The sequence below is a fragment of the Triturus cristatus genome, chromosome 2_2 (assembly GCF_964204655.1).
Source record: "Triturus cristatus chromosome 2_2, aTriCri1.1, whole genome shotgun sequence".
In the NCBI taxonomy this organism is placed as follows: domain Eukaryota; kingdom Metazoa; phylum Chordata; class Amphibia; order Caudata; family Salamandridae; genus Triturus; species Triturus cristatus.
In genome coordinates this window covers 753,038,835-753,055,970 of record NC_140582.1, presented here as the reverse complement: position 1 = coordinate 753,055,970, position 17,136 = coordinate 753,038,835, and the positions used below count along the sequence as shown (strand labels likewise).

The 17,136-nt window shown below is 42.3% G+C and overlaps 1 protein-coding gene and 1 long non-coding RNA gene across 5 annotated transcripts in view; one reads left to right on the top strand and one right to left on the bottom strand.

Annotated features, from left to right (window-relative positions):
- MTUS1 (microtubule associated scaffold protein 1) overlaps nt 1–17,136 on the bottom strand; it is a 1,021,263-nt gene that overhangs the window by 689,685 nt on the left and 314,442 nt on the right. For all 4 annotated transcript variants that reach the window (XM_085641999.1, XM_085642001.1, XM_085642000.1 and 1 more), the window contains exon 3: nt 1,382–1,589. In XM_085641999.1, coding sequence (XP_085498125.1) covers nt 1,382–1,589 — 208 coding nt within the window. The remainder of the gene's footprint in view (nt 1–1,381; nt 1,590–17,136) is intronic.
- LOC146862737 (uncharacterized) overlaps nt 16,629–17,136 on the top strand; it is a 33,527-nt gene continuing 33,019 nt past the window's right edge. Inside the window, exon 1 of the long non-coding RNA XR_014978172.1 lies at nt 16,629–16,711. This is a non-coding gene — a long non-coding RNA (uncharacterized LOC146862737). The remainder of the gene's footprint in view (nt 16,712–17,136) is intronic.

Below are 17,136 nucleotides of genomic sequence, written 5' to 3'. Positions count from 1 at the left end.
CCAATCTTTACATTTGCATTCCAGAATCAATAAGACTTCAATCTACTTTATACTAAAGCACTGGCAATGCCATGATATGTCGCCTATTCAACCTATTGGCTGTGCCAATGTGTTTTGGCAAAGATGCACAGTACTGGGGAAAAGAAATGCTGTTTTCAGATGCTGTGTATCATCGAAAAAACAAAAAAAAGAATGAAAAGGCGCAATGACCTGTATGCATATACGAGTAATTAGTCTGTGGCAACCCAGCGTGATGCTATATGCCCTGGCATGCCTCACCATCCATGAGCGCATACAGCATTTCATTTAAAATGTTATCATTCCATGATAAATTCCATAGTGCCACCTACTAGGAGCAGTACATTAAAATAAAAATCAGTAAACAAAAAACGTACACATGCACACAAACGCTTTATGAAAATGGGGCAGCCTGGCAGCAAATGATTGCGGTCAGGCCCTCATAAAAATGAGATGCATAAATGTATTTGCCGTGGGAGAGCTGAGGGTGCAAGAGAAGAGCGAATCTATAGTCAATACAGGGGGAAAAAGGAAGTGCATGCAGGAGCAATAGAGGAACTTGAAACGGGAAAGGAATAAAGCAAAAAGGACTTGGTGGGAGGGAACATTAGACAACCTGGTGGAAGGGGGTAAGCAATATGGAGGGCAAAAAGGGGGGTGGGTATTTGAAGGGGGGAGGGGGGGGGGAGCATGCAGGAGACAGCCTAGAAAACACATGCACACTTATGGATTGCTGAAAGAAAAAAAAAGTGTTCCCTGGCTGTGAGCAGAGTAAGAATACAAGACATCCAATGAGAATCTTAGTAAAGTAGCTAGGCTCCATAAGAAAAACAAAAATAAAGTCAGGCAGGCGAGCTAATGAATGAAGGAAGCAAGCAAATGAGGAAAAGAAAGCAAACCAATTGTAAACTATGGGGTGGCACAAACTCACTATGTTTTGGTATTGTCCACACTAAGTCTTTCAACAGCAAACCGCTAAAAGCTATCTGTAGGCAAGATGCTGAACCCAAACCATCATCCTTTTGTGGTGAAATTTAGAAATTAGCCAAACATTTAATAGCAAATTAAATATCCCTTTCTCCCTCAGATACCAGACTGCCTTAAAATATCATTGCTTCCCTTTTTGACCTCAGAATCACTCTCCATTTCTTCAAATAAAGTTTGTCCTTTGCCTTTTTTTTGTCTCTTGCTATTCCATGGCTTGTCTTATACAACTGAGCATTGCCAGGCAATGTTGTGGTCGGTTGGTGTAGCAGGTGTATCCCTAAATTATGTGGTTTGCTATCGGTTGCCTGTAACATTAGAGTTACAAATACTGCCAACCACAACTACAAGTAAATTACAGAGGTGCTAAGATGCTTACCATGAGATCTTTGCTGGTTGTTTCTTCGGGGAGACACGACTCCATTAACAATAACATGTTTACTGGTTGAATCTTGCTTCGCAGTGTCTGAAGGCTGCACTTTTGGTTTAGTTGCAGGAATTTTGAAAAATGCTGTGCTTCTCACGGTGCGGGGTTTTTCTTTTTGTACAATCGTGATTTGAGCTGAGGTGACTTTGATTGGAGCAGGCTGAAAAGCATCATCAAATATTAAATTATGTTTTTTTTGATTCACTTGAATTTTAATAAAAAGGCACAAAAAAATTAAATTAGCAATCTGTCGCCTCACATGACTACAGTACCATGACATTGATTCTTTTTCCAGGCTTATAGAGATTCTGCCCTTTAATATTCTGGGCCTGTCCATTTAACACCCCATAACCTTTTATGGAATGGACATGTCACTGAATATTCTACATATATTTTAGAAACATAAAAGGGCTAGTAGTGGTATGCACATACTTCAATCACAGTGCAGAGGCGGGACTACATTTACCAGCCTTCCGCAAACATACACACGGCGCATGAGCAACAAGTGGCGAGGACGCAGAGACACGCTTCCCCAAACAATTGGCTGACATAAAAACCCACGGGGCCAAACAGATTATGGTCGATTAAGCAACAATTCTGACACAAACTTACTGCCACTCATTAGGCGATCCCGATACTGCTGCGTGATAACAACCCTGGTCTAAAACACCATTCAGCGCGAGCAGCACTAACATGCACGGTTACTGGGAATCAAGTAGGTGTGTTCGTGGACATAGAAAGTAAAGGTGGCTACAGATTTGATCTAATGCATTTAAAATCTTCAAAAACAATCCTACATTTCTGCTTTTCCTGACAGTGTGTGACTACTGGGACCGTCTCACCCCCTAACCTTATGATGACTATCAGATCTAGGCCCTTACAACCTTCTTTCACTATTTCCACTAATTTTGTATATGCACGTTGTACGCTGTTTATAATCTTATTTTGTACAATTTGATTTATCTTTTGTCTGATGTGCTTTTAAATGTATATATATGTACACATTAAGGGGTTCTTACGTGTGTGCATGTTTCTTAGCACAAAAAGGGAGATTCTATGTGATTATGAGACATATACAATTGCAGTGTTCAATTATATCCATTTTCTCTTCTAGTTCAGGCCATAGCAAAGAAAGTCTAATTACTGTCTCTGTACAGTTGCATGCATGCTTTATTGAATTTATGTACAAACGCATGTAATATTGGTTGAAATTAACAGCCACAGAACATAGGCATTATTACACTATACTAGTCCTGAACAAAGCTGACTGACCCACTGGGCATTAAATGGCTGAAACATGTCGACCTTAGATGTCTACTGCCATTGTACCCCTGTGACAGCTCACCGTTTTTAATCATGCCAAAGGACCTTCGGATTAAACAAGGAATTAGGATCCAGCCAGCAGTTTTAACTCACTTTAAGGCCGTAGCTTAAGAGCTCCGCTCAAAAAGAGTTGAGCCTCCACCACAGAATTATTCCGATACACGCAGATTAGACACGCCATTACCACTGCCCTACAGAAAGGCACAACCCCCCCAGAATCATCACCACTGGAGGGTCGTTTGCTAGACAGCTATCTTCCCCAAAAAGTGATCTCCCTCACATGCAAGAAATTGATTAACAATACCTCCGATCCTCTAGGCCACCTGCAAGAGTGTTGGGAGAGATGGTTTAGAATTTGATGACTAGGAGTGTCGGGAGGCGGTTGCCTCACCCAGGAAGGTCGCCATCCCGGCACGTCTGCGATTGGTCCAGCTTAACATACTCCACCAAACATATGTCACTGGTCCACAGCTAGTTCATATGGGGAGGGGTGACGGGGCAATTGCAGGCGCCGTTGTGGGCACACGGGTACCTTCATCCACATAATTTGGGAATGCGACCAGATACAACAGTATTGGCGAGAGATACATGAGGTAATGGAGGAGGTGCTGCATAAGACCATTCGTCCGGAGGCTAAGTGATGTCTCTTAAACATGTGGGGTCCCACTGATTTAACTATGGAAAGGACCTGGGCTACATTGGGGATGATGGTGGTCAAACGAGATACAGCCCGGCAGAGGGGAGCGTCGGCTCCGCCTACCTTGGCCTCCTGGGAGAGAAGTCTTGACTGCTGCATGTTCAGAGAAAAGACGGTATATATGGCAAGAGGATGCCCCAGAAAGTGGTCCGCAGTGTGGTCTGGGTGGAACGCATATAGGGGAGGGATGTGTGTGGCCCCGGTACATTCCTCAGAGGAGGAATCGCTATCCCCCTGACCTATCTCAAGGGATAAACTGTCATTTCTTTGTATATATTTTGCTATTGTCACCACAGTGTTATCACACTATGACCGTGCCTTGCCGATTGTCTTTTATGCTGTGTCGATTTGTTTTTCTTTTGTTTAAAGTAATAAAAAGATATTTAAAATAAAAAATAAGTTGAGCCTGGCCGTCCCACAATAGGTAAGTAGGGTGGGAGTCCGGTGATGAAGCAGGCCACACATGGCACCTGTGGCTGAGAACACAACAAAAATATCCCAAAGATGCGCTGATCACACCAATTCACCTAGTAGTTCTCATACTTTGAAGGGGTAGACTACGGGACACGCAACTATCTCACGCAACAAAACGGGATTTAAAAAGATAGGTTAACCCTCCATAGTGTAAATACTATAAAAGAAGGACAACCGGCACCAGGTCTTCAGTACACTTCTGGGCCTGTGGGTACTTTGCCAGGAAGGAGGACTGCTGCGCTGCTGAAGGACTGCCACTCTGCTAGACTCCTGCTTTGCTGTGCTGACCTGCTGCCCTCTTGCCTGGGTGAGAAGGACTGGATCTGTATCTCTTGAACTCAGAACCCAGTAACTCCAAGGGCTAGTTGGCTGGCCTCGTATCTGACGCCTCAGGAACATAACAGCCTTCCAACCACATTACATCTGCACCTGGACTCTGCCATCTTAGTCTACCCTGCCAAGTAGTGCCACCCCAGTCCTGAACGCTTGGAAGTGGGCTTAAGGTGCTCTACCAGCCTCTGTGGATCCAGTGGAACGGATGCATATCCTCTGCTGCAGGGCGTGACCCAGAGCAAAACGACATCTCCGCTGCTGTGTGAATTGGACCAGTCGCAAAGACCCGCATCACTGCCGCCACCGCAGAACCTTTGGATCTGCTTCTGCACGACACATTCTTTGTGCAGGCCCTCACATGGTAGGTTGACTGCAACCGCGATGACTATGCCTGGCTCCGCATTGCAGCCTCACAGCTTATCAGAGCCAACACGTCACTCAGACTGTGCACTTCATCCTTGACACCGGACTTCACATCGCAAGCCCCGACAACAGGATCCTCAACGATGACTCAGGTCCTAGCATCGCAGCATTACCACAACTCAAAACCCACATATCACTTCGACTGCGCAACACAACTTTGACGCGGTTTCTCACAATGCTCTGCAAACCAGTATTTAAGGTACTATTTCAGAGGGACTAACTTGGTCCCTGTAGCCAGCCCAGGCTCCAATCGTGTTCGGCATGAACATGCAACTTTTTCCCGGTCCAGCACGACCAGATATCCACAGTTTGCGCTTTTTTGCCACTATTTTTCCCTAAAAACGTTGACATGTAATATCTCTGGTTCTACTAATTGGATTTTTGGAATTTTGGTCTTGCATTATTTATTAAATTAAGCTTTATTTTTCTAACCTGGTGTGGGATCTATTTGTGTGGAGTTTTTACTGTTTGATCTGCTGCATAAAAAACTTTGCCTTCAAGTTAAGGCTGACTGCTGTGTGCCAATCTATCGGGCGTGGAATACACCTTAATTTACTTGTGCTTTACTCAGACTAGGATTGTTGTTGCTGATTGACCAAGGATCACACCCAAGTCAATTAGCAACCCAATTTCTAACAGAACATAACAGAAAATTATAGAAATTACCAAAATGATGCCACAGTAATTGAAATTTCACCTGGGGCTGGTGATGAGAGGGATAATAGAAAAGTGAAAGAAAATAGAAAATCAAACATATCTTTCGTCAGCACTTTCTCTAAAGACCATCTCGGACAAAAAGCCTTGTCTTGTAGCAAAGGTGTGTATCTGGGGATAATATCAAATGCAACAACTACTTTACCAAATTCCTACAATCAAGAGTTCATGACTTCTCCGTTGGTGAAAATCTATTAAGTTAATAATGATACCCCTTTGGCTGATAGGTTCAGGAGTAGTATATGGAGGATGAAAACACAGGAGGGGAAGAGAAGCACAGAGCCAGACAGAGCAAGAAGGAGATGGGGAGCACAGAAGCACACAGTGAAACATGGCACCTTAGAGACTGGGGGAAGCAACACAGCAGAGGCAGAGAAGCATATAGCGAGACACAGCGACAAGGAGACCAGGTAGGTTAGGGCGAGCACAAAACCACAGGGCAAGAAAGAGCATCAGAGACCATGGGAGGCAGATAAAATGCAAGCACACTGCAGGACCGGAACACAGAGGCAGAGGGCACAGAAGTACATGGCGAGATAGAACAACACAGAGATAGAGGTGCAGAGAAGCACACGGGGGAGACAGCAGGAAAACACACACTCTTGTAGATTGCTTAACTGGAAATAATTAAATAGACCACCCCCTCCCAAAACAAAAGGGGCAATTTAAGGACACAGTGATGCATCCATGCTTCAGGAGAGGGACAAATTCATAACAAGGAAGTAAATCTCACACAAGGAATCGAATACGAAGCAAGTAATTGAGAGTGACAGTGAGGCCAACCAATGGGCAGGCTCTAACCTACTGTAAGATAACAATGTATTACAACATACAGCGCACCCGCTGTTTTAGGCGAGACCTAAAAAGCAAAGGCAGTCAGGACAGAAAAAAAAGGGTATGATATTTGTCACAGATATAGATCGAGAACAGAGAGGAAGAAAAAGACACCATTAAAGTTTTAATCTCTTCTGAATCACACTATGCGTAAACTTTGCATGACCAATATTGTGATCTAAGCTGTATATATTCTACACTTAACACAAGAATGAAAAGTAATGGGCAAAAGAGAGTAAAGGAGGTAAACAGACCAAATGTTGGAAATAATAGGAAAGCTCTAACAAGCTGCAGTAGAGGTCCATCCGTGCTTTTTATGTCTTCGATGCAGAGATCTTTCAAGCGGTTTTAAAAAGAGAATGCCAGGGCTTCTTAACGTTATTTCTAGCTGCTGATGCTACTAATTTTAAACAAAAATACATTCTCAATAAGGTACCTTGTAGTCATCGGACAAATTCCTCCCAGATTGCTAGATAGAAACCTAACAGACTAACGCACATCAGATAAGTAATAGTTGGCATCCTAAAAATCATAATTACCTTTGCAAAAGAGAAAATACTTTGGTGGAGGAACGGCTTAGCTTAAATAAAATGCTTGGTTCAATATCAACAAAACTTGGAAGGCCTGCAATACAAATAGTAGTAATTTCAGTAAGTAAGACCTGTCAAACTACCACTAAATTTTACCATGTGAAGAGGGCGCGTGCCCTTTAAGGGTGAGGCCTCGTGCTGAGAGCTACTTAAGAGGCACTTGGCCCTCCACAATTCCAAACACACTAGAAACGAAAAAAAAGGGTAGCTGAGGCTGCCACTATTATCCTGGGGTGTTTTGACACCCCTTAATAGACATCGGCTGCTTACAGCCTGCAAAGATGAGTGAAAAGCCACTTTGTGATTTGGGTTCCAGCCCGCATTGGCTGCCATCGAGTGATTTTGGCTACTCACCAGGTGATCGTGTGAAGGGAGGCGAAAACGGGTGAGAACACTGTGGAGCCATGCGAGTAGGCAGGTCTGGTAAGTATACATATGGAGTCAGCAGAAAAACGAATATATGTGGTTCTCTAACAAACACACCGAAAGAAGTTACTGGGTAAACTATCAGAATTGTACTCTATCCTAAGGAATGACAGAGTCACCTGAAAAAAAAGCTTAAAACTTTGAGACAACTTTAGAAATCCAACTCCCCACAATGAAACAGTTCTTGCTGCGGAGCTGAATCATTAAAATTTTCTAAATCAGTTTTCCAGGCCCTAGTCCTATTCTTAGCACATTATACCTTTAAGCATCCTGAATAACTCTATAAAGCCAGATGCTAACAGGTGGAGATGTAAAACACCTCAACCGAACACATGATCAATTCACGGAGGAGGAATATAAACTCAATGAACAATATCTTCTTCATTAAAACCAGCAGAGGGGACTTTAGTGAGTTCGGTCTTCTACTTATCTAAAGCTCTGTTCTATAGCAAAACAAAACTTTTAACATTGTGTTGGCCTTTGCCATCATAAAAGATAACATGCACTTGGAAGGACAAAGCAATACCATGCCATGAATATTGGAGAAATGAAGTAGCCTTACTCAACTTCAATAAATAGAACTAACCTCAGGAACAACTCCGCATTCAATCTCACCTGACCCCACTTTGAATTCATTGCTGACAAACCATTTCTAAAAACATACACTACAGAGAAAATCAGTAGAAAAGGATGAAGTCCCAAGACCAAAGTAACTTCACTTACACTAGCTTGTTTCGGTTCACTACTTTGTTCACTCAATTGACTTCCTTCTGCCTCTCATGCAGGCACTAATATATTCACACAAAAATGCATTCATTACTGCTTAAACAGTACCGACTGCTTAGATTGTTCCGATTCAAATATATTATACTAAAATTCACACATATACCTCAAAGCTGCCCAACCAAGGAGGCCGTTTTCCCACCCTTCAAATTTCTCATCTGTCAAGTGAGGAGCTTTAACTGAATGACATTTTAGTTCTTTTTAAGTAATATGCTATTTTTTTCACCTGGATTTTGCTGAAAGAGGTTAGGAAAGACCTCGATCTACAGTTACCTAACTAAGGAATTCTTTACTAGCAGCATGTAAGTATCTTTTTTGAATGATTTGGAACACATTTTGTGGGATATGTTTGGGGGGGTGGTTGGTCAAGAGGTTTCAACAAAGAGCAAGTAAACTATTTGCAATAACTCTGTAACTGTAATTGTTCCATTAAGAGTAGCTATGTCCTCTTGTGAAGAATGGAAGGCTCACGCTGTTCTTGGTTGTCTTATTCACAGAGGCTGGTGTGTAAGTGTCTTCTGGTGTTTTAAATGTATGAGTTTTAAGTAAAAGATTTGAGTGCTGGGGAAGTGGCTGAGCCACTGAAGATAAAAGCCATGGTTTTCTAGACCCCCACCAGCAGCCCTGAATATTTTTACATCCGTTCATAATCCTCTACTTAATCCACCCCTCAAAACGCCATCTAATTTCCAGCCTGTAACCGGACCATAACGGAAATGATTTGGTGATCAGACACGAACAAAGGCTGCACAGATGCTCACCCGCTTTGGAGCACTGACTTGGTGATATACTGTGGAGCCGGCTGCTGAGCAGCACACGATCACTTACTTCTTGGACTGACTGTGGCTTAGCAACGTTGGGTGAATCTGTGGGGTAAAGAAGAAGCTACTGCAACACTCTGGGGACGGCGTGCGCTTGCCTGAGGTGGTACAGCTCAAGTTTGATCAAATGGGCCCCTGAGCCTGACTGATTTCTGGCAGCATGCAAGCGGTGCTATTGAAAGTAGAGCATTGCCTGGGAAAACCAGCGCTCCATGAGTGTTGAGATACTGTGTCACATCAGATTTACCTTTCCCCTGGTGAAAACTCACGCCTTCCCTCTGGATGACCATACAGTCTGACTAGCCCCGTGGGTGGAATAGTGTCATGCAGACACTGGTCCTTCATATTGGCGAGGAACTCCCACAGTGCCATATTGCCCCTCATCCGAGACATTACTATTGCATGTGGGAGGCATTATGGAGCTGCTCGTGCCCCTCCGACTGGTGTCGGTTCAGGTGGACTCTGATTTTCTATACACTTACCGTTTAAGTCAGGGTGATACTTGAGAAGGGGGGCCCTGCAGTTTAATTTCTACATTGGCATCTCCGAGGGGCCTTGGCTGGGTTTCCCTCTCTCAGTGAAGTCATGGTGAAGGATAAAGCAGGCTCGTGTGAGTAAGCTACTATGGGCACATTTGCAAGACCTTCCACCCCAGTTGGAGCCTCGTTGGCTCTCTCGGGCTAGGCGGACCCGCCAGCAGATGCAACATTGACTATCATACAAGCTATTGGAGACACCAGCTAGTCTCTAAAGATCAAAATCAGTGAAGTTAGTACAGTACTCCGCCTTCTTAGACAAGACCGCTTTAACATTGCAACCATGGTAATTGAGATGGAGGGGAGAATCCTGGAAGCGGAAGATACTATGAAGACACTCCAGTAACAAGTCAACTCAAAACCACCAAGCAATTGGAAGATTCTACTGAATATGCAGAGGCCCCTACCAGTACAACAATTGCCACATTGGTTTGCCCTGCTGTGTCCTCTGGACCTCCAACAGACTACAATTATGACAACATGGCTCCTGTTCTTGATACGGAAGCATGGCTTCTCCAAGTGTGTCTAGTGGAGAGAGTGCATCCTTTACTGGCACCTAGGCCCCCGGCAGGGGCTTCACCTCGAACTTTCATTTTACCAATTCTGGCCTATCAATCAATCAGACTGCATTTGTAAAGAGTAACACTGTCAACCCTAGGGGTATCTAGGTGCTGTGTCTGTCGAAACTATAGAGACAGATGTCAATCTACAGATGGCTAGAGCAAAAGGACTCCCATCCTTTGGGGCAAGCTCCACTATGGTTTTCCCATAGTTACTAGAATGTTAAGCAGACCCCATTCTCCAGTACCAGGCAGCAGTTGGGAGGATGAAAAGGAGCCTGCCATGGGAGTGGCACAACTGGTCTGAGGAGCAGATCATAGTTGCGGGCGGAGGGGGACTCCCAGGCAGAGTTCAACAATGACTCTGTTGAGGATATGCGAGAGCCAAAATCGGTTGAACGTCCAATCGGCAACTGTAAAGTGCAATTAGGGGGAGGGGGGGGGGCTCGGATTGGTGGGGGGAGGTCTTTATCACAGTGATGCCTTATGTAGATTAACATGTTATTTTCTGTATTCTCTCCTCAATTTGTTTTCAGTAGTGTATACTCTTGGACAAGAGGTAGCATGTTCACATATTACTATGACATGATTCTGTTATAGGGTGATGACCCAGCCCCTATGACCCCACTCTCTTTGCTATCCTAACCCAATTTACTTCATGGGTCATTGGAAGCAGATAGACTTTTTTCCTTATGCAGCGCATTATTTCTGTAAGTTTTATAAGTATGGGTGACAGATACTTCTGTGTGGAAGTGTGGGGTGAGATTAATCTATGATGTGTTACCAGTACAACCTGATGGCTAGGAAATACACACTGAATACTAATACATACAAACTTGCGCCATGGAATGTTAATAGGTTCTGTAGCAAGATAAAAAGAGTAACAGTGCTGCAGTTTGCCCAACATCAAGCCCCCTTCTCCTCAGTCAAGAGACTCATTTACTAGGAACCAACTGTAAATGTTGGGGCCACTATGGATTTGACAAGATCTATCGTGCAGATTACTTATGGTTCCAGGGAAGTGGCCATCTTGCTGCACAGGTCATTCCATATGGTAGTTGATGGGTCCTATGCGGATCCCATAGGCAGATATGTGATGGTAATTGGACATCTGCATCGTCAACAGAGGACATTTAGTGTCTAGGCTCTTACTGCTCTTTTGGACACCACAATACAATCCCTAACTGATATACTTTTAAATCTGCCCCATGTAAACTAATGATTGTTAGTGACTTTAATGAATCTTTCTCTCTCAAACAAGAGGAGATCCTGTAGTCTACAGGACTGGGTAGACTCCTTGGGCCTTTGTGACGCTTATAGAGCTAAGCACCCTGGCAAATTACTATACACATTCCACTTCTCGTATAAATATTTTTGTTTTCCCGATTAGATCATATATTTCTATTTGCCTTAGACATCAACGCAGTTGTTAACAGCCATTTTACCGAGAGATATTTCATATCGCACTCTAGTATCAAAATGAAGCTCTGTAGAGGGAGGGGGCCCTAGGACCAGAGGGAAATTAGATGTTTAGTGGCTCATGAATGGAGATTGTGTCATCTCATCGACCTGATGTTGAGGAATACTATTAGACCAACCAGAGCTCAGTTTATTCATCTATTATGATCTGGGAAGCTTTTAAAGCAGTTATGCAGGACAAGGCTGCAGCCCTTATTAGGATACATAGGCCGGGACAGGTACTTCAGGTTATAGCACTCGACACAAAGCATACACATACTCACAAAAGCCTTTTTGCTGGCCCTACACCAGCTCTATGTTTTCCAGCTTCAACTCTCCACAGCCAAATTCAGAGATTTGCCAGTTTCATTTGCCCCGTCAGTCGAACCACTAGGGTGATGGATCAAGATAGATGTACTGGTAGAAGGCTTTCAGTGCGTGGATTACCTAGAAGATAGCTTATCCTTATAATATACGCAGTTTTACTGTTTTTCTGCATAAAACACAAATAACTGGTGCCAGTATAAATAAAGTTTTACGCCTATATGATGACATAGCCGGCCTCACTGTGAATTGGAGTAATTCTGATGGTCTCTCTTGATGGGTACGGGGATACATTGTCTTGGCTGCCTCACCTCCCAATATGCATAAACCCTGGATTATTCGAGGATCCTCAAGAGGCATGGAAACAAAATATCTCTTTTCTGCTGATGGAACTTGACTGTAGTATTCGCTGCTTTACCGTTAACCAGAACAGGCAAGAAAGCTCTATTAAAGATGATAACTTCCTGAATTTCTATGTGCTATCCAAAATTTCCCTTATGCTATTCCACAATCCTATTTTTTATTAACTTTAAGGCTGCTGTAAGAAGATACTTATGGTGGGGTGACCAACCTAGAGTGTACTGGGCCAAAGGCACGCAAACTAAGTTTGACAGATGGTTGGGCATGGCAGATATCCAGCTACACTACTTGGCCTTCCATCTTATCATAATTAACAATTGGTTGTTTGGAGACAGGGATGACCTGGCATATAGATTGAAGCTGCAATACTTTCATGTCACTAACCCACTATAATTCTTGTATCTAAATCCGATACTCCTAAACCTCTTCCTGAAGCCTCTGCATTGGTCCTTTGTGGCGTGGCGCTAATGCATGAAGATTGGTATAAATGGATCATGCTAGAAACTTCCGTATGGCAGGGTGACCTACTCCCGACTGCCAAGATGACCCTTGCATTTAAAACATTGGAACTTATTGGTATTTCCCGCCTTAAGGACATTTGGGAAGGAGACTGTATTAAGCCCTTTGCTACCCTAAGTAGTACATTTGTATGCGCAAGTCTCAATTCTTCTGGTTCCTTCAAGTGCGCCATATGCTTGAACACATGCAACTCCAACTGGTACACCCCCATTAATAGAACCACTGAGAGTTTAAACTGCTGTTAGAACCTCTGGAAACAGGTGGGATCTCAAGGACCAATCACTCATAGTAAAATCCCCAGATGTTAACTCAATAGCAAGCTAGCTTAGAAATGGTCTTGGGTACACTTGGTGAGTGGAGGGAGGCCAAAGTGTTTCTGTGCACTGTATCCATCTCCTGTGTCTCATCCAATTTAGCTACCTGCACTGCATCTACTGTACCCCTGAAAGGCGGTCTAAAATTAAACCAGGGATATTCCAAACTAAATGCCAAGAGGGGTACCCTCATGCACATTATTTGGGGCTGTCCCCACGTAAAACCTAATTGGGACAGTGTCCATCACTATTTCACGAGAGTTACCGGTCAACCGACAATCTTGATGCCCATGGTGGCCCTTTGGGGCTCTTGGAGGAGATTGGTGTTAGTAGAGTAACACGTATACTTTTGGGCCAAGGATTCTTAATCGCAGAGACCTAGTGAGAAACTGGAGAGCAAAAGCCCTGTCGACAATGAGGGAGTGGTAATTAGATATGGCTAAACGCTGTTCGATGAAGCACATAGTTTACACTGTACAAGGATGCCCAAGAAAATTTGATGAGATCTGGGGGAAATGGTTGGAGTTGGTATGAACTGTGTAATACAGTCATCTCATGTAAAACAATGCATTTTGCTCATGAGTTGCTGTGCCCAAATCTTACGTCGACTTAAAGTGTCAGAATGCTTTTAACAGTCGAAGAACATTGCAGAGTACGTTGAACTGCCATAACAGCCTGTATGGATGTTATAGGTTTATAAAATTAATAATAAATATGTCTTGACAAAAAAGTGGAGTCTTTAAGAAGGAAATAAGCAATCTAGTCTCTTGTTTTATGGTAGCCTGCCATTATTCAATCCAGTTTATTAGCATCCCAAAAAAATGCCAAATTCCGGCATTCTACATTGTGACCAGCTATAAGGAGTAATAGTTTAATACAATCATAATAAAGCATTTTAGTTTATGCAGTTAGGTGCTCTATTTCAAGGCCAATTTATTTTGATCTCTTCATATACGTCCTCAGTTTTGTGGTCTTTTATTTCCTGCAAAACACCTACTCATGATTGACAAGATTCACACAAAGAACGTTTGACCATGGAGATTATTATTATTGGTTGTAGTTTTCTGCAAAATTTGTTACAATTGTGGGCTTTTTGAATAAGATAAATGTCACATATTAACTTGTAATAATAGCCCCAGATCTTTTGCAATCTAACTGGTTGGTGTTAAGCCTTTGACATTTAAGAGATAAAACCTTTACCTTGTTCATGACGAATAAAACTTTAAAGTCACGAGAGTCCATGAACGTTAAAGACCCTTGAAATAATCTGAATATCAGATATAACATGTTTTTAAAATACTTAAGTGTGGAACAACGGTGTCCTGCTCATCTGGGAGATAGGGAAGATAACAAGCATTTGCAATGCAATTGGTCGTTTACGCGACTGAGCTATTGGCATAGTAAATGACAATGCCTTTTATTTATTGTAGTAAAGTATACTACTTCTATGGTTACCCCCACTTTGGACTCCATAACACCGGTCACATTTATAATGTCATTAGCCCAAATAGCTATGAAGGACAACTTTAAGTATGAGGACACCATTTATCTTCAGGTCTCTGTGACCAGTATGGGCAGCATTTTTGCGCCAAGTTTGGCGAACTTATACGTCCATACCTTTGAACAACAACACGTCCTAACTACATCAAATCCATTCTTTGAATCAATCCGCTTATGGAAGCGGTATATCGACGATGTGTTAGTTGTCTGGCGAGGAGATTTGGAGTCCATCACAAAATTTAAAGACTGGCTAAACACGAAGAACAATTTTTTGAGATTCACAGTGGAAGCAGATAAAGAGAGAATAGCCTTCCTAGACCTATCCATTTTTAGAACATCCATTGGTCTACAAAGTGAATTATATCGGAAACCAATGGCTCGGAACTCCTTGCTTTGGTTTGACAGTAAACATCCAAAGTCCCTTCGGGAAAATGTGCCATATGGGCAGTTCCTCCGGGTCCGGAGGAACTGTTCCACTATGGACAAGTATGAAGAACATTCAACTAACCTCATTGAACAACTCAAAGAGAAGAAATATTTTAAAAAACTGATCAGACGAGCCTACAAAAGAGCCACAAATAACAATCGTGAGGCATTGCTAGAACCTCCAGTAGAGAAACCTCCTTGAGGTCGCTTAACTTTTGTAAATACTTTTAGCTCTCTTACAAACAGTATACAAAAAAGTGTCAGAAAACACTGGCGCATTCTTAACAGCTGCACAGATAAAATACCACTACCACTGTTCTCTTTGAAAAGAAGTACAAACTTGCGAGATAAACTAGTTCACACTCGACCAACATCCCCGAAACAACAAGTAGGTGACACACTGTGGGGTTTAGCAGCAGTACAAGGCCACTACCCTTGTGGTTCCTGTGCTATTTGTCCAAAAACAAGACAATCAAAGTCCATTAATATCGGTACCTCGAGACCATGGATTCAAAAAAGTTTAAACTGTAACAGTGAAAATTTAATATATCTGATCACCTCTCCATGCAATTCTCAATATGTAGGCATGATAACCAGAAAGGTGAAACTTCGCATGTTGGAACACAAAAGCACATTTAGGTGCAAGAAGACCATGACGAAATTAACAAGACATTTTTTTGAACAGGCACATAAAGCAGAAGATTTTGTGTGGACGGTATTGGAAAAACCTTACATTCCTCCACATATCAGTGATGTATTCAACTTTCTTTTCTTACGAGAACAAAGATGTGTATTTAAATTATCAAGCAATCTAACAGGTCTGAATGATGCTATTTCGTGGGTGTCCCTTCAAAGGAAGTAAAGATTGTCAGCAACACAGATGACATCTTCCCCCTTTTTCATTTTTCATATATCGATTTTGAAAGAATATATATTCAAAATTAATTATATTCGTAAGTTGAAAGGCATTATGATCTCATAATTACATGAGCAGTACACACAGAGATCTAGTTGTACATAGAACTTCCATAAGCGTACTTCGACTGGCAGCTACAATTAAACATACAACTATGGGAAGGCAACTGTCATTTCCAACACACAAAAGGGTGTGAGGTATATTCAAAGGACAAACGCCAAATAATTAATAGGACATTAAAATCACATATACGAGCCCTTGCGTAGCCAAGTTGTAAAGTAACGTTGCAAAAGAGTTAGGATACCATGTAATATAAGGAGTTTCAGGCACGTATTCTAGATAATGGCCGTTATTCATCTTTTGAAATAAATTATTATTTTTGGAAATGGTTATGAATCCCAAAGACATATAAGGGGGTATGTGTTGCAGAAAAGACCGATAAAAAGACTACTACCTTCGAGAAAAGTATCGACATTCGGCAGTCACAGATCAACTAACGCAGGGGAATGCTGTGAAAACACCCGTTGATTTACCAAGGTGAGACTACAGTGAGAGATGCGATCCCTGATGTATTGTGCTTGAGAACTAACTAGGAAGGGGCGATGTTTCATATCTTGCATCCTGAGCCACGTCGGCAGAACCGACCCGTTCTTTTAATATACTGCTCTCTGAATAATAAATATGTAAAATTACTCGACATTACTAAGCTTGTCTTTAGTTCTGAAATAAAGAAATGCTTAAATATGATAGACTACAAATGTAAGAATTTCATAGAAACTACAAGTACCATCAAAAGTGACGTCATTGTGTAGTCCTTACTAACGTAATCACGATGCGCCGAAAGTACGCTAACTCAGAACACCAGAAGAGTTGCTCCGTTTAAAAAGACACCCCTCTCCTGTCCGGTACCTCTATCCCAGCAACTTCCAAGCTGGAGGCAACGACGGACAGGTAAGGGGATTCTGAAATTTGGGGCATATTAGATCGTAAACAAGTTGAGGTCACGGCTATAGCCTATATATCTTCTGGTATGTGTGTTACTAATTATTGTGTGGAAGTATGTTCCCAGTTACCGGTAGAAGTTTAGTGTCACTTTGCCAAGGGACATTTATAATTGTAATCGCCAAAAAACAAACTTTTTGAGGACAGCTTCCCAATCACGTTTTCTGGTTCTTGCTTTCCATTAACCCTTACAAGGGAAATGATGAAAGCAACCAGAATTAAACGTAGAAAATAGAACAGATCTTGAGTCTTTGTGTTTAGAAAAGTTGAGAGCTAGCATCCTATCAGATTTAGAGCTATTTCTATTTTTAATTTTACATGGTTACCGCATACAGTGATCAGAGAAAATACACAAGCGCCACCTAGTGACTCAA